This window comes from Vulpes lagopus, chromosome 5 (genome assembly GCF_018345385.1).
Source record: "Vulpes lagopus strain Blue_001 chromosome 5, ASM1834538v1, whole genome shotgun sequence".
Taxonomy (NCBI): Eukaryota; Metazoa; Chordata; class Mammalia; order Carnivora; family Canidae; genus Vulpes; species Vulpes lagopus.
Genome location: NC_054828.1, coordinates 99,228,004 through 99,244,945, shown reverse-complemented (window position 1 = coordinate 99,244,945; position 16,942 = coordinate 99,228,004). Strand labels below are relative to the sequence as shown.

The following is a 16,942-nucleotide window of genomic DNA, read 5'->3' as shown; positions in this document are numbered from 1 at the left end:
ATTTGGAAGATTGAACACGTGTTTCCAAACCCATGCACTCCACAGTCTTCCTGAGCCACATTCCAACCATGTGAAATAAGTATACAGAATATTATTCCCATTCAACAGAAGAAGAGAACTAAGGTTCTCAAAGAAGGAAGTTCACTCATCATTCAATAAACATTTATCAAGAGTCCACAGTGCTGGTCCCTGGAATACAGCAGAGACCAGACAAATGGTACCAGCCTAGTGTTGGTAAGTCAGAAGCAGAAACCATGATGGGCATGTTGCTCTTGTCAGCCAGCACCTGTTGCCTGAGGAAACCAACCTCTCCACATTCCATTCCTGCTGTGGTGGTCAATCAACTTGTTTCCTTCACTTTGAAAAATGGTCTAGGTGGAGCCAATATGGCACCATATTCCCTAGACAGTGATTGGTCCAGAGGGTGGGCAGACGATCCTAGCAGGACCAATTAGTCTTTCCTAGGGTTTTCATATGGATGTTGGGATACAGGCATTTATTTCTTTCTAAGGTTGCTAAGGCAGGTGGGTGTAAGTCTTGGATTGCTGGCAACCATCTTGGTATAGGAGAGAACTGTAAGGAAGAATAAAACCAATCAGAGACAAGTAGTACAGACATGAGAATCAGAGACTAACAACATCGTTTGATCACTGGAACTAGCTATGCCAGAAGGTAACACACCTACACTTTCTAGTTATGTGGGCCAGCCCATTATCTTTCGGCTTGGGTTTGAATTACAAACAGTGGAAAGGAAAAGAGTCCCATTGAACAGAGAGACCACAACAACAAGTCCAGCTTTCTGCTCACTCTACTCAACTGTTATTCCTCAGCATCACTAGACACTCTTATGTTGGAGCTCTTTTTGGTCCTAATATCCCTTTTCTCAGAATCTCTTTGTATCCTAATTCTGTCAGCAAGTACCCTTTATTCTTATTGCTTTATGTGCCTTCTGGGTCAATATTTAAGTTGTTGATGAAAATATTAGGGTGGAAGACAGAGTCCTATAATACAAAACACCTTCCTCCCTCAGGCCATCCACTCCTTAATTTTTCACACTATTCTGGTCTTCACAGAATCCCAGATTCCTATTATTACACAAGGACTTCATATTCCCATACCCATTCCCCACTCCCCACCCCCACCCCCAACCCAGGTTCTTGGCTCCAGTTTTCCTCCACAGAACTGTCAACCTTGGCCAGGGAGCAGGTGGCCTGTATTGTGAGCATCTGTTTGCAGCTTCCCAGCATCCATTCTCCTACTTCCCAGCCAGCAGTACCAAGATTCCACTCCTCCATTCTCAGCTGTGTTGTTTACTGCAATATTTAATAAGACTTTATGGAAGTTTCTGGAATAATAGAAAGGAAGTACAATGCAGAACACAACCAATGGTTACCTCTAACAGTGACTGTGTTGAGCTCCTAGACTGGGGAGGATGGATGTGGTGGTGATAATCTGAGAAAGAGGCCCTTTCTCCAAACTCTGTGACAAGCCCCAGAGAGGGGGGCCAGAGGCCCTTTGCCTAGATGAATGCCAGCCTAAGTCCTCTTTTCCAGATGATATACAGCAGGAAGGCCCATCTCATTCAGGGAACACTGGTGGGCTGCCAAACACAGGGAGGGCCTTTGTCTCTCTGGGCCCAGGGAGTCAGCTATATGCATCGGGACATGCTGGCTGATGGGATCTGGCCTGAACCCAGGGTGGGGCTCCTGAGTTCCAGTCCAGATTGGGTAGGACCAAGCCCAAAGGAGCTTCTCTGTTTCTTCCAACATCAGGCCAGCCCCAGTTGTTCTCCAAAGCAGCTGGCCTGCAGTTCTGGCTGCACAGCAGCCCCAGGTTTTCTGTGCCTTCTTGAAGAAAAGTACACTGAGTCCTCAATACCTCAATTCTGATCCAGGTCTGAGAAGTGATGCTTCCTTTCAAATGTGCAAATTATAGCAAACAACAAAAACAAAACACATTTCTTCCAAAGAAGCAACATGACCAAGAACAGAACTCTGCTCGCTGACACACCTGGTTTCTGCTGTCACAATCTGTGCAATTTTCCAGTCTGAAGCATCTTAGGGATGCTCGGGGCTACATCTCAACAACAAATCTCCTTCAGGAGGAGAGGTGGGAACTTACCCCAGACAACTGTGAAATTCAACTCCCTATACAGATAGTATCCCCAGAACAAAGGAGGTGTCAGGCAAATTCAAGTCCGTACTCTTAGGAGGCACCTCACAAACTTTGAAATAATAATAAATAACAACTTTTGGGTTTTTTTTTTTTTAATTTGTTTCTGCTTCAGAATCTCAAGGTCTAGTTGTGGCCAGTGCACCCAGACACAAAAGAAAGCAAGATGGAAAACATGGATTTTGCAAGTGCTGACAGGACACCACAAACCCAGGTTAAAGTCAGTGGACACAAAATATATGGCCTGGGTAGCTACACACAAAGTGGCACAAAGAAGGCATTGAGATGGTTATACTCTGGAGGGAATGATGAGGGGTGGTGAGTCAAGGAGGAGGGATGTGAACCACCTTCCCTCCCGCCCAGCCAGGCTTCCATGTGGTTTTGCTCATGCAGTGTCAACAATGTTCTGAACCTGGGAATCTCTTGTGTGACACATAAGCTCATTACAGGGGTGCAGTGTGGGGACGCAGCAGTCATTCCTTCCCTCATTTATTCTGTGGTTTGCCTGCTACCTGCTGCTCCCCTGCTGTGTGTTGGGGACAGTCAAAAGATGAATGAAGCGGGGATCCCCGGGTGGCTCAACGGTTTGGCGCCTGCCTTCCGCCCAGGGTATGATCCTGGAATCCCGGGATCGAGTCCCACATTGGGCTCCTGGCATGGAGCCTGCTTCTCCCTCTGCCTGTGTCTCTGTCTCTCTCTCTGTCTACCATGAATAAAAGAATAAAATCTTTAAAAAAAAAAAAAAAGATGAATGAACTAATACAGTCTTCATTCACCTGAAGCTTACGGTCGAGACAGGAGTTTCAAATAACCCACACCAACAAACGCACTGGTCACAAGGCCCGCTGAAATCCGGGTGACCCACACACACCTCCCTGACTATGCTGTAGAGTTCTACCCAAGTAGGGAAATGACACTGGGCGGCCTGTGTTCCCACCATCCGTAACTCGCTCCTGGTGATTCTCTCTCTCCTACATGTTCCCAACCTGGGATTTTGCTAGACCCTGAACTTCAGCTTGGAGGCCGTGTGTATCCCGAGAAACTCTTTCCTTAGAACCTGGCTGCCCTAGATCCTGGGGTACCCCTGGGTCTCAAGGGCGTCTCCAGAGGTCTCCACGCGCCCGCGCGGCCTCCCGGGGAGAGCAAACGAGGTCTGGCACGCAGCCTGCAGCAGGTCGGTGCCCGCCGGTGCCCTGCTGGGGGCAGCGCCGCACACGGTCACGTGGCCACGCCGTGCACAGCTTGGCGCGGCGGTGCGGACGCCAGGGGCGGGGCTTCGAGCCCGGCGCGCGTCCCAATTGGCTAAGCGGGGCTGGCTTTCAGCCGGGAGCGGAGCCGGGCGGGCTGTGCTTTCCGGCTGCCTCGCGGGCCGGCTGCTTTGGCGGGAGTTGGCGGCGGGCGTGAGGTGAGAGCCGTGGGGTTGCTCCCGCGCTGGGCCCGGTCGGACCAGGCCTAGGGCGGTCCAGGGGCCTTCCCGCTTTGGGAGCCCGCCCGGACGACCTTTCTGGGGTTGGCAAGAGTTGGACGGAGGGCCGACCTTGCAGGGCCTGCCGACTAATGCGTCCCTCTGTGGGGTCCGCCAGCGGCCTCCGGTCAGCGCAGACCGAGGGGAGGCGCCAGGTCCGACGTTCGACCCCGCCTCGGACGCAGGCGCCCTTCCTTCTGTCTTGGGGCAGCTCGGGGAACCCTGCCAGGGGTCTGGTGAGAGGCTGTAGTTCTGAGCCCTCCTCCCCTCCCCCCCCCCTTCCCCGGGCACGCCATGTTCGAGCCGTGGTTCTCTGTCGGGAACAGTCATTCCGAACAGCGACCAGATTTGGGTGTTATCTCTCGATGAAGGGCCGCAGACTGTGCTGCGCGCCCGGGCCAGGCGGCAGGTGTGGGTGATGTTGGCAAATGGGAAGGCACGTGACGCTGCGGGGCTCCAGCCAGCCCAGGCCCTGCGGGGTGCAAGCCAGGGATGCCAGGTCTCAGGTTTGGAGGTTCGGTTTGTTTGTTTGTTCATTCATTCATTCATGAGAGACCGAGAGAGAAGCGGAAACACAGGCCGAGGGAGAAACAGGCTCCATGCAGGGAGCTCTACATGAACCCGATCCCGGGTCTCCAGGGTCACGCCCTGGGCCTTAGGCGCCAAACCGCTGAGTCATCCAGGGATCCCCAAGGGTTTCGATTTTTAAAATAATAACAGCAGCTAGAAACCCCCTTTTCTAGTAAAACAAGTTTACTAGTTTCTTTCTTTTTCTTTTTTTAGATTTTATTTATTCATGAGAGAGAGAGAGAGAGGCACAGGCACAGGCAGAGGGAGAAGCAGGCTCCATGCAGGGAGCCCGACGCAGGACTCGATTTCGATTTCGGGTCTCCAGGATTACGCCCTGGGCCAAGGCGGCGCCAAACCGCTTAGCCACCAGGGCTGCTCACAAGTTTACTACACTTAAATGTTGAGGTTAAATCATCAAGTTTTAGAATGTTTTATGGCCAAAGAAAATACACCTATGAGCTATATTTGGCCCTTGGGATGCCATTTTACCACCTCTGCCGTGTAGGTGTCCAGGCAGGAGCTACAAACTGATAGGCATCCCCATTTTGGGGACTTGAACATTAGATCTATTCCAGAACTGACCTCTAGAGCTTCTAAGCTGAGTTGACTTGGTAAATGGGAGTTACCTCTTGCTTTGTCTTTTATGTTACCCCTTTAGGGTTAGCACAGATCTAATGGGATTTGATTTTGAGAATGGAGATGGTCTGAGGCTGGGGAGCAGACCTCCTCCTTTGCAAAATAGGTAGAGCCCCTCAAATTGCAGCCTGGCTTGGGGACTCCCTGTGCCAAATGTCTGTGAGTGGGGCTGTGAGAATGTTTTTCAAAGTAGGAAGTGCATTTGGAATGAGTCTAGCAGAGCTTGTGCACTGAGGAATATCGATCCTCCTACCTATTGGCTTCATAGTTCTAAACTGTGCTAACTGGGGAGAGGCAGAGACCAGAGGAATTCTGGGAGAAGAAGTTACAGTCTCATCTAGCACTTCCTGGATCCCTTCTCTGTGCAGGGCTGATCCCTGTGCATATGGAGATGTGTCCACTGCAGCTCTTGCCCCCAGGAGACTTTCAGATGATATGAGGAAATGAAACCTTGGTACTGGAGGAGGCTTCTTGCCCAGCAAGCCTGGGCTAGGGGAACCAAGGAAGAGGAAAAAACTAGACAGCAATCCAGAGGCATCATGGATTTAGAGCCATATAGAGCCACCAAGAACACCCAGGACAGAATTTGGTGGGATGGTGGGGAAGGAAGAGGGAAGAAGGCACTTCCCCATGGATGTGCATTGTGGGATGGGGTAACATAAATAATTGGATCATCCCACCCATCAGGGACATGGTGAGGACTCAGGATAGAGGGGTTTTTTAGTATCCACAGTTTCTAGGCTGGGAGGGGTTCAGTGATGTTTCTTGGAAGATGTTTGTTAGTTCAGGGGAATATTGTGGTGGAAAGGAGGAGCTGATGAGATACCTATATGGCATTTCTCTGTGTTCTGACTCTCCAACCATCCCCCGCCTTGTACCTTGTGCCTACACTCCTGTAACGATTGGAGGCCACAAGTGCTCTCTTTGTGGTACAAGAGAGAAGAGCCGCTGAGGAGGACCTGGTGGCTCTATGGCAACAGTCCTGTTCCTCTTTGCAGTCTGATGCCTCCTTCCTGCCAATCCAGCCTTGTTCTTTCCCTGTGCACATAATGGAGACTGTGTTCTCAGTCTCCATTACAGCTCCCATCTGTGCTTTGAGATGGTAGGGGGGCTGTTGATGATAAGACAGCTGATACTCTTCATGTTAGCCTGAGGGCGTCCCTGATCTGGACACAGACCTTTTGGTTCCTTTGTGGGACCTGTTGGATATGGGGTGGGGCTTTGATCTGAGCCAGGTTCCCTGCAGCTTCCAGCCCAGCTTCTCACCACTGCTGGCTTGGATGTTGTCTGTTTTTCCTGGGGGTGAGGATTTGGATGGGGGTGGGAGGGTGGTCGGGAGGGCCACTCTAAGAACTTCTGTTGTGGCCCAAACTCCAGTTCCCACTCTATCCTTCTTCCTCTCCAGGTCAGGTTCCTGTGGAGAGAGAGAGGGAGGCAGAAGTGGCTAGTTCCCAGATGTTATAGGCCCCCATGGATACCATGTTGGAGGCCAGACTTCAAACCCAGCAGAGGAACACCCAGAACACCCGGGAGGTAGGGTGGCCCCTCCTATTCCCAATATTCTGTCCTCTCATCTTACCTCATATGTCCCCTCACTTCTGGAGCTGCCTTCTTTTTCCAGGGATTTTGAGTCCTCTAATTTCTTCCTGTGGCCCTTTTCCAGACCAGTTTGTGGTCCTCAGGCTTTGGGATGAAGCTGGAGACTGTTACCCCATTTCTGGGGAAATATCGCCCCTTTGTGGGTCGCTGCTGCCAGACCTGCACTCCCAAGAGCTGGGTGAGTGATGGTAGGACTGGGCCTCACCAGGGAAACTTGGGGAAGCTTGACTATGGGAGCCACGGCTCTGGGAAGCAGCTTCCTTTATGTTTAGCTCTCCTCTACCCATGCCTCTGCTCTTGTCTCTCCTCTTTCAGGGGACTGGATGCACTGGTGTTGGTTGTGTTGTTGGTCTGGGCTGCCTTCCAGGCCTGCGAGAGTTGGGTGGGGAAGTACAAAGAGAGGAGATAGGGCATGGCCAGAGGGCTAGAGTCTGGCCAGGCCTGCATGAGTCTTGTTCAGTTCTGGGGACACTGCCCACTTAAAGTCATATAGCACTCAACATGCTTGAAGACCTCATGCATCCATACCATGCACTGGTGTCAAGGAGCCCCAGGGTCCTGGTACAGATCCGGGCTACATGTTCTCTGCTCTTAACAAAAGAAACTCTTAGAGATTATATGCTGTTCTCCAAGAGGGTGTTCTGTAGAGCATGCAGCACTTCTATTTTGACTATATGAGACCCTTTCTCCTGAGTGAGTCTCAGGATCTGAGAAGTGAAATGCTGTGCTGTAATTTTGTCTCCTGGTATATTCCATACTCCATCAGGTAAAGCCTACAGAATATAGAGCAAGGGCTTTCCTGTGTTGGTTTGTGATGGCCCCTAAGTACATGCTGTCCCTGGCCCCTCTCATGCAGGAGTCCCTCTTCCACAGAAGCATAATGGATCTAGGCTTCTGCAATGTGATCCTGGTGAAGGAGGAGAACACCAGGTAGTCAGAGCTGGGAGGTAGGGGAGGGTGGTGGGCAGGGTCCTTGGGTGCAGGGCTGCTGGGGCCCTGTTTTGTGGTGTCATTATTTTTTCCTTTGGTGGAAAAAGAAGGGGCCCTGCCCTCTGCTCCATACCCACAGGTGGGGAGAGGCAAGCTTGGAGCTCTCCTGCAATTTCTTCTGTGAGCATTTATGGATTGCCCACTGTGTGTTAGGCCCTAAACCTGTATCCCACTCACTAGGGAGAGGGGAGGCAATGGGACACAGATGGGCAAGTACTGCTGCTTCCTGCTCTGTGATAAGCCAAACTCAGGTGTTCCCAGGCCGTGGGACTCGGGTGTGATCCCTTCCTGGTGGAATACCTGCTGTAGACCCTAATGGGGTATAATAGGCCCTCTGAAAGATCACCACCCTTCCTGCTCTGTGTCCAGGTTTCGGGGCTGGCTGGTTCGGAGGCTCTGCTATTTCTTATGGTCACTGGAGCAGCACATACCGCCCTGTCGGGATGCCCCACAGAAGATCATTGAAAACACTGGGTGAGGAAGCAGGGATTGGAGTCTGGCTGGCACTTCTGAGACCCTCGAAAGGATGACTAGCACTCCAGATGGGGGTGGTTTAGAGGGCTGTATTCTAGAGTGTTAACTTTGCCCAGGACCCCTCCTTAAAGATGGAGGATAAATACTGGAGTCTGTGCTCTGGGGATGCTGTGGTGCTAAGGGAAGTTATCTGGGAGAACTTAGGCCTGTCCCAGCCTGATACCACTCCCCCTCACACCACAGGGTGCAGAATGTCATCTCAGGGAGGGTCCCAGCAGGGGCTGGGGAAGGCCAGGTGCCAGGCCTTGCGAAGAAAGAGGTACAGCGCATCCTGGGTCATCTCCAGGCTCCACTCTGCCCCTTCCTGCTCAGGTAACTGTGTTGAGGAGCACTCTTCTCTGGGCTGGGGATCTGCCCTTCTAAAGAGTGGGTGTTGGCTAGGTTTGGGGAAAGATTGCCCTCCTCTCTTGGGAAGTTGGATGATATGCTTACCAGAGGGAGCCCCTGATCTGGACATTGTGAGATCTTTCAAGGACAGCTGGCTTCTGGATGGGACCAGTCAGGTATTGGGTGAGGCTTTGAACTGAGCCAGCTTTCAGCCCAGGTTCTCACCATTGCTGGCCTGGTGTTGTCTATCCTGGGAAGAGGGGCTTGGGAGTCACCCTAGGAGCCCCTGTTTGTGGCCCAGACTCCAGTTCCCTCTCCATCCTTTTTCCTCTCCCCAGATCAGGTTCCTGTGGAGAGAGATGCAGTGGCTGGTTCCCCCATCTTATAAGCCCCCATGCTCCCTCCTGCACTCATCTGACACAGGTCTGAGCTCCTCTTAGATGCAGGGTACTGTTCTGGAGAATGGAAGTATGCACAAGACAGGGTAAACATGGCTGCAAGAAGGACAGAACAAGGGCTAAGATTGAAAATAGTAGTGGGCAAGGAAGAGACTTGTAAGGGACAAAAGGGGGAAGGAGCCAACCTTGAGGGGGAAAGGGTGGAGGGAAGAATCCTACTAGAGGGACTAGCATGAGCTATGGACATAGGAAAAGGGCCAGGTTTTCTCAAGAAGCTGTGGTTGGAAGCTGGCGAGTGAGGGAGAGAGCTGTTGGAGACGAAATTGAGAGGTAGAAGGGACAAGACATACAGGACCATTTAGGAAGTTTGGATTTGATTTCTAAGTGCAGTGAAAACCAATGGAAAGGTTTTAAGCAGGAAATGCTAACAAGATTAATCAGGATCAAGAGTAGTGAACAGAAGACTGTCTGGGAAGCTTTGTTAGTCCAGGTAAGATGCCATGATGAGGCATGGGGTGGTGACAGTAGGGGTAGGAAAAATGATTCAAAGACCAATGTGAAATTCACAGGACTCACTGATGGATGGAAGGGTGAGGTTGGGGGCAATGAGGGGAAAAGGGAGAAATCACGGGAGAGCCAGGTTTCTGGTAGAGGACCTGGTGGTGTGGATGGAGGGGGCAGTCTTGGGGAGGAGTGAGTTTGGCCCACAAAGGATGTTTTGGACATAAAAAGTTTCAGATACCTGACATGCTGGTGGAGACACTGAAGAGGCAGTTGCTTTTGAGTCTGAAGCTCAGAAGAGGTTGGGGCTAGGAACATAGATTTGCAAAGCTTTGGCATGTAGATGATGTTTAAAACCAAGAGATAGGGCAGCCCGGGTGGCTCAGCGGTTTAGCGCCACCTTCAGCCAAGGGCGTGATCCTGGAGACAGGGGATTGAGTCCCACGTCGGGCTGCCTGCGTGGAGCCTGCTTCTCCCTCTGCCTGTGCCTGTGCCTCTCTCTCCCTCTGTGTGTGTCTCATGAATAAATAAATAAAATCTTTAAAAAAATAAATAAATAAAACCAAGAGATGAATGAGTCACTGAGGGAAAGAAGGCACAGGGCTGCATGGTGGGCTCAGCTATCTTGAAGGTGCTCAGAGGTCAACTGCTTAGTTAGGACATGAAGTAGAGGTCGGGAACTTTGACCAGCTCCTCCATGTGACAATTCTTGGACTTTGCTGAGACTTCCAGTCCCTTGACCTGACCACCTTTATACCAGCCATTACCCCTCCTCTTGTTTATTCTCTCTTGACCTTGCTTTGATTCCAGGGCTCATCATGATGATAATGCCCTTGCAAAGGAGTCACTGGTTTTGTTTGAACCCACCTACCTGCCTTCTCTGTACCTAAGCAGCCGAATGTTTCCTTTGAGATTTTCAAAGAGGCACATAGCATCTGCCAAGACTGATCCAGACTACTCCTCCTCACATTTACCTGCTGTCAACTGATGCCCCCATCTCATGCTTCATGGAGAAGTAGAAGCCATTGGATAGAGCATGCTGCTTGTCCACCACATCTCTGTGCTGCTTGCATCTATGCTTCTCTCTTCACCAGTCCCCCTCATCAGGCCTCTGGGGAATGCCTCATCAGAGACTTGGTCCTTTCAGTTATCCTTTTTTTAAGAATCACTAAATCCCTCCTTTTTGTATTTCATCTTTCCCAGCATTTTTCAAAGACCAGGCAAGGTTATGCCTGAAGGGAGTCTTGGTCCTCTAATTTCTTTTGGGGTAAATGGAGGCAGGAAGATGCTCTGAAGCTGATTTGAGGTAGTTGCACCATGAGGTCTTGGGAAAGTAACTGCATCTCACAGGTGTGGGCTTTGGTGTCAGGCCTCCCTTCTAATCTCCATATCACCACTTCTTAGCTTTCTCTACTATTCGGCAGCTTCTGTAGAAGCCTCACTTCCTTCTTCCATAAAGTGGAGATGGTAACAGCATTTGCCTCCAGGAGTGCTGGGTAGCCTCTTGAGGTGCCAAGGGCCCTGCTCTGTGGGTGTGGCCCTGACACACCTCAGACTGGGTGTCACTCTCCAGGCTGTTCAGCTGGGCACTGCTGCGGTTCCTGAACTGTGTCTTCCTGAACGTGCAGCTCCACAAGGGCCAGATGAAGATGGTCCACAAGGCCGCCCAGGCAGTAAGGCCCGCCCTCCTTTGGGATGGGGATGGCGGGAACAGAGGAGCAGAGGCTAGTTCAAGCCCTAAGTTAGGACCAGCCCCATCAGCTGGTGGGAAAAATCCACTGCTCTTTGACGACCTTCTCGTCGTGTCTCACGGTCTTGCTCCCATGGGGCTTCCTCTAACGTCTTTTCATCATGGTCTTAACAACCATTACATCAGTGCATTACCTTAAAAGTTGTTGACAGAACTCCTCTACTTTTGGGAAATGTGCTCAGAGAAAGAACTGCTCAGCTGAACCCTTCCTCCCTCTGGGGCTGCCCTGGGTCTGGAGGTGCTGGGTTTCAGCTTCCTGGATCTTCAGGGTGGGGGCGGATTGGCACTTCCCTCTGGCTCTCCCCAAGCAGGGCTTGCCGCTTGTCTTCCTCTCTACCCACAAGTCACTCCTGGATGGGATCCTGCTGCCCTTTGTGCTGTTCTCCCAAGGCCTGGGTGTGCTCCGAGTGGCTTGGGACCCCCGCACCTGCTCCCCTGCCCTCAGGTAAAAGCCTGGTGCTCCTACACGTATAGAGGTGAAGTCCCTAACCTGGGGCAAGAGTGGGTGGGGATGTGTATGGAGGTGGTGCTGGTAGGAGCTTCCCAGAGGCCCTCTTCTTGGCCTCTCTGCTCCCAACTCTCAGCCATCTCAGCCTATGGGGCTCAGACGGGGTCAGCTATGAGCCCTAGGGTCATGCCTGGCTTCAGGGTGTTCAGGCAGGACCCAGGCTGGCCATGGTGGGCCGAGGCTCTTACTAGCCTCCTGCCTGGTCCCATCTCCTGAGCCCCATCTCTCATCAAGCTTTGCCTTATACCCCACAGAGCTCTGCTAAAGAAGCTTGGGGGGCTTTTCTTGCCCCCAGAGGCCAACCTCACCTTGGACAGCTCTGAGGGGGTCCTTGCAAGGGCTGTCGTCCATGCCGTAAGTGCCCCCAGTGGTACCAGTGGGGCCAGACCAGGATACAGGGGCTTGTTGCTGTTCTGGCCTTGATACCTGCCTCTCCCAACCCCCTTCCAGGCTATAGAGCAGCTGTTGGTCACCAGGCAGCCCTTGCTCATATTCCTGGAGGAGCTGCCTGGGGCCCAGGGGCCTCGGCTATCAGCCCTGGGCCAGACCTGGCTGGGACTGGTAGTACAGGCTGTCCAGGTGGGTGTCGTCCCAGATGCCATGCTAGTGCCAGTGGCCATCACCTATGACCTGGTTCCAGATGCACCCTGTGATGTATTCCATGTGAGTTCGGCCCCTGGTGACTCCCCCAAGTAGACACATTATTGTGTCCTCTGGCCGTCTCCTCTTAGGGTTAGAATTAAGGGGACAGTGCAAAGGAATTCTCCAGTCATCATCCTGTGGCACTTGCTAATGCTATGATAGTTATCTGGTCATTTCATCTTCAAAAGAGAGAGAGGGATTTCTCCTGTTTCATGGATGAGAAAATGAGCTTGCAGAGGTCATGATCATGTACCAGTTGGGGGCCCAAATAAAGCGGAGCAGAAAACAGTGCCCCCAGGCAGTTTGCTCACTCAACGTCTCCCTCTCTGCAGGCCTTGGCCCCACTGGGGTTGTGGACAGGAGCTCTAGCTGTCCTGCGGAGCCTACGAAGCTGGGGCCACAGCCCCAGGGTCTGTGTCCGTGTGCATCTGGCACAGCCCTTCTCCCTACAGGTATGCAGCCTGCTGGGCAAGGCTTGGGATTACCTGGGGTACTGGTGCCACACAGTGGTGTCCCAGGGCTTCTGGTGGCCTGGCCCTCAGCCTCTGCAGGGATAGCCTTGCCTATCTCAGGTGGGTCATGTGCAGGTTTCCTAGTGGGCCAGGGCAGGCCACCTAAAAGCCTTGTCCTGGACAGGAATACACCATCAACGCCAGAAGCTGCTGGGGCAGCAGGCAGACCCTGGAGCAGCTGCTGCAGCCCATCGTGCTGGGCCAATGGTAGGGGCAGGGGAGTGTATGAGTCTCGGGGGCAAGGCAGGCAGACCTTCGGCCCCAGCTTGTGAGCTGGCACCCCCTTCCCCCATACCCACAAACACATCACCAGCTCCAGCCTTCCCTCTCCAGATATCCATGGGTCATCTAGACAGAGCCAGGCACCCCTCCTTGCCTATAATCTGACCGTGGGAGATGGCACACAGACCTGGAAAGGGTTAGAGTTACCGGAGCCACCTCTTGCCTTGGGAGTGGGGATGGGGAAACACATTCACCTTTGAGAAAGCTCTGGGCTTCCCCATAACTGCTTTTAAGTTTGGTCCGTTTATCCTGTGATCTATGTCTCTATCCCAGTACTGTTGTCCCAGACACTGAGAAAGAACAAGACTGGACTCCAGCAACTGGGCTCCTTCTGGCACTTAAGGAAGAGGACCAGCTCCTGGTCAGGAGGCTGAGCCGTCATGTCCTGAATGGTGAGGGCTAGGTCTGGACCTTTTAGAGAAGGCTCCTGAGCAGTTGCTCTACTGGGTCGGCGAGTCTTTGGGCCCCTCCATTTCCAATGGTTTTCTGCACGTGCACTCCTGTGTGGCCCACTTGGGACATGTGAAGAGGAGTGGAACCCGCTCTGCTCTCGGGGAGCAGGGAAGCCAGGGACAACCTGAGGGAGCCACTAAATGCACACAGGTTGGCTAGGCTGTGGAGGGTGCACTGTGTAGGGGGTAGATGGCTGAATGAGCCATACCTGGCTCTGCCTTGGGCTCATCACTTCACCAGAGTCTTGTCTCCTTAGTTGTAAATGAAGGTGATGTCAGCTGCACAGAATTATGTACGTAAGGGACTTAAGAGCGCCCTCTGTACCCAGAACTGTATTACCAATTTTATTACTATTCAGTGCCTCTTCTGTGGCAGACTGGATTGGTGAGTGGGCCTGTGAGAGGAAGGAAGATCCCAGAGCTCCCAGCGTGTATTTGATAAACGTTGGTTTTCCACAGGAAGTGTGGTACTTGAGGACCAGGCCTTCTCTCCCCTTACCTGGGGTGGAGTTGTGTGTGTGGGGTGTGGCTGCTGCCAGGGGGCTGTGGGAGGAATGCTCTTGACTAGGAAGACTTGCTGGGGCGGTGTGAAGGGACTAGACCGCTGGCCTTTAGGCCCTGACCAGCATTTCCCATTCCCCATCCCAGCCAGCGTGACAAGCTCGGCAGTAATGAGCACGGCCATCATGGCTACACTGCTGCTCTTCAAGCACCAGAAGGTAGGGAACGGGAATGGTAGGAGGCTGCGGGAGAGGGTGTGAGCATCCTGTTCAACTCCTGCACTGCCCTGCCCCCTCCACCCCCCAGGGTGTGTTCCTGTCCCAGCTCCTGGGGGAGTTCTCCTGGCTGACAGAGGAGACGCTGCTGCGTGGCTTTGACGTGGGCTTCTCAGGGCAGTTGCGGTGCCTTGTGCAACACACACTGAGCCTGCTACAGGCACATGTGGCCCTGCTGCACGTCCAGCAGGGGGACTTGCTGGTAGTTCCTCGGCTGGGCCCAGGTCTCACACACCTGGCACGCCTGAGCGCGGAGCTGTTGCCTGCCTTCCTGAGTGAGGCTGTGGGTGGTGAGTCCCTAGGGCTTGGGCTGGGTGGGATGTGCATAGGGATGAGGCAACTGGCTTCCGCCCTTGTGCCCGGCCCTTTCCTCCCCTAGCCTGTGCTGTTCGCGGGCTGCTGGCAGGCCGAGTGCCACCTGAGGGGCCCTGGGAGCTACAGGGCATTGAGCTACTGAGCCAGAACGAGCTGTACCGCCAGATCCTCCTGTTGCTGCACTTGCTGCCACAGGACCTGCTGCTGCTGCAGGTCAGGTCTCTCCCCGCAGCCCTGCATGGTCTTGGGCCTCCCCATCTTGGTTGACGAGAGGGGCCCGTGCCTGCCCAGTCCCTCCCCCTAGGTCCTCCTATGGTGGTCGGTCTCCCTTGCCCTGCTTCTGGCCAGGCTCCTGCCCATCATTTGGTTCTCCTGAGGCCACACGAATGCTTTTCTCCTCAGCCCTGCCAGTCTTCCTACTGCTACTGTCAGGAAGTGCTGGACCGTCTCATCCAGTGTGGGCTCCTGGTTGCTGAGGAGGTAGGCAGGGCAGCTAGAGACAAAGCCCCAGTGTGGGGCTTGGCCACCTGCTCCCACCCCTAGTGACAAATGCCCCAGACTCCTCCTCCTACCCCAGCATGCTGTGGGGAGGGCGTGCCCCTGGCCCAGCAAGCAGGGAGGCCTAGGTCCTGCCTCTGCCGCCATTGCCTTGGGCTTTGTCACATCTGCCTGATTAGGACAGGCCTGGACACTTGTACCTCTGGGGTTCTCTGCATGCCTCCTGCCCTGCCCAGTTCTTGTCCACAGAGCTGTGGCCCTTGAGGGTCAGTGCACACCTCTTCTCACCCTGCAAGTTGTCTCAGCAGGTGCTGTGGTCTGGCATGGCCCTGGGGATCCTTTTGGGCTCCCTAGGTCTGCCTTTGCTGGTCTGTTCTCACCTCTGCATGCCTGGTCTGCCATGTACCTGGTTTAGGGAAGTAGGGGGCTCAGGGCTGAACCTGTCAGGGACCAATGGCTCCCACGGCCCCCAGACCCCGGGCTCCCGGCCAGCTTGTGACACAGGGCGGCAGCGTTTAAGTGCAAAGCTGCTGTGGAAACCGAGTGGGGACTTTACTGATAGTGACAGTGATGACTTCGAGGAAGCTGAGGGCCGGTACTTCAGGGTAAGTTGGGAGAAGCCATGTTGGGGCTGGGGGGCAGGCAGCCCTGTTGGGAGCTGCCCTCACTCTGGTCTGTCCCCCTCCAGCTCAGTCAGCAGTCACGCTGCCCTGACTTCTTCCTTTTCCTCTGCCGCCTGCTTAGCCCGCTGCTCAAGGCCTTTGCACAGGCTGCTACTTTCCTCCACCAGGGACAGCTGCCTGATACGGGTAGGGCCCATGCTTCCCTAGCCAGCTACATGGGGAGGCTGACAGCACAGGGTTGGGGCCCCAGGCCTACGTCTTCTCTCTCCCACAGAGTTGGGCTACACCGAGCAGCTCTTGCAGTTCTTACAGGCCAATGCCCAGGAGGAAGGGTTCTTTGGTGAGTTCCAAGTAGCCAGCCCAGGCTCCCCAGAGGCAGGGAAGGGTTTGCCGGTGGCTGCTGCCCCCTGCTGGGCAATGACATCACGCAACTCCAGGAAGGAGGGTTGTACAGTAGAGAGGGTCCTCACATCTAGTCTGAGCCCTATCCTTGACTAGCTCCTCCTTTCAGCACAGGAGAAGCCTGGGCCCAGTGGTTCCCAGCTTCTCCCTAAAGCTTTTACTTCTTTCTTCCTTCCAGAGTGTGCAGACCCAAATCTTGCTATCAGTGCTATCTGGACCTTCAGAGACCTGGGGGTAAGAGGAGCCAGTCTCACCATCCTCCTATCCCTATACCCTGATAGAGCTGCCCAGAGCAGCCTAGCTGTGCCAACTGTGTCTTTGGTCACGCTAGGTAACGCTAGTTACCTAGTGTCTCCCAAGAATAGGTTTGGTGGTGTCAGTTGAAGGTAGGACAGTTTTCCTGGCCCTCATAGTCTCTTAAACCACTGTCTAATCCTACTCTCGAGTTTCTTGCACTCAAACACTAAGGCCTAAGGGTCCTGAGGTGTCTCTGCAGTTTGCTGGAGACAGGCACAGTCCCCATGATGAGCACTCACAGCCCTTCCCTTGTGGCCCAGGTGCTACAGCAGACACCCAGCCCTGCAGGCCCCATGCTCTACCTTTCCCCTACATTCACCAGCCGGGAAAATCAGGAGAAGCTGGAACAGTTCATCCGGCAGTTCATCTGTAGCTAGAACTGTGCGGGGTGGAGCCTATGCTGAGACTTCTCAGCCCCAGAACATGGCTGTGTCCTGGACCCAGAAGACAGACTGGGGCCGGGGGGGCGGGGGGTGGTGCGGTGCATACCCTTACCTGAACTATAAAATCTTTTGTGCTTCATTGTCCCTTGCTGTCTCTTGTATTTTCCATCCTTTGGTGTGTTAAACAAAGGGACCGGACAAGTCTTATTCCCAAGCCCAGGAGTGTCTTTTTTGGGTTATCTACTCTCTCCTTTCCCACCCTGTGAGAGTGCCCAGTCTTATTCCCTGAAACCCTAAAAGATGACAAACT

General features: G+C 53.5%; 1 protein-coding gene across 3 annotated transcripts; it reads left to right on the top strand.

The window, feature by feature from the left end:
• The first annotated feature begins 3,511 nt into the window (after positions 1-3,511).
• On the top strand, positions 3,512-16,729 carry GPAT2 (glycerol-3-phosphate acyltransferase 2, mitochondrial). 3 transcript variants are annotated; one of them, XM_041756040.1, is made up of 22 exons: positions 3,512-3,577; positions 6,249-6,376; positions 6,507-6,620; positions 7,299-7,372; positions 7,802-7,906; positions 8,150-8,278; positions 10,766-10,865; positions 11,254-11,387; positions 11,705-11,804; positions 11,901-12,113; positions 12,425-12,544; positions 12,729-12,811; positions 13,160-13,278; positions 13,987-14,057; positions 14,146-14,404; positions 14,494-14,642; positions 14,832-14,909; positions 15,401-15,532; positions 15,616-15,736; positions 15,825-15,890; positions 16,131-16,186; positions 16,510-16,729. In XM_041756040.1, the coding sequence occupies exons 2-22, from the start codon at positions 6,314-6,316 to the stop codon at positions 16,624-16,626; spliced, it is 2,403 nt and encodes an 800-aa protein (XP_041611974.1). In that variant the 5' UTR covers positions 3,512-3,577; positions 6,249-6,313; the 3' UTR covers positions 16,627-16,729. The 3 variants fall into 3 exon arrangements, with proteins under 3 accessions (XP_041611974.1, XP_041611973.1, XP_041611975.1); XM_041756039.1 differs by having other exon boundaries at positions 11,251-11,387; XM_041756041.1 differs by lacking the exon at positions 11,901-12,113.
• The last annotated feature ends 213 nt before the right edge of the window (positions 16,730-16,942 follow it).

What these genes read in the sequence shown, in the direction of transcription:
- GPAT2 (XM_041756039.1), top strand. Translation starts at nt 6,314, where the DNA reads ATGGATACCATGTTGGAGGCCAGACTTCAAACCCAGCAGAGGAACACC. An exon ending in ACCTGCTCCCCTGCCCTCAG is followed by an intron (nt 11,388 to 11,704) that starts GTAAAAGCCTGG and finishes TATACCCCACAG; the next exon opens with AGCTCTGCTAAAGAAGCTTG. An exon ending in CCTGAGTGAGGCTGTGGGTG is followed by an intron (nt 14,405 to 14,493) that starts GTGAGTCCCTAG and finishes TTCCTCCCCTAG; the next exon opens with CCTGTGCTGTTCGCGGGCTG.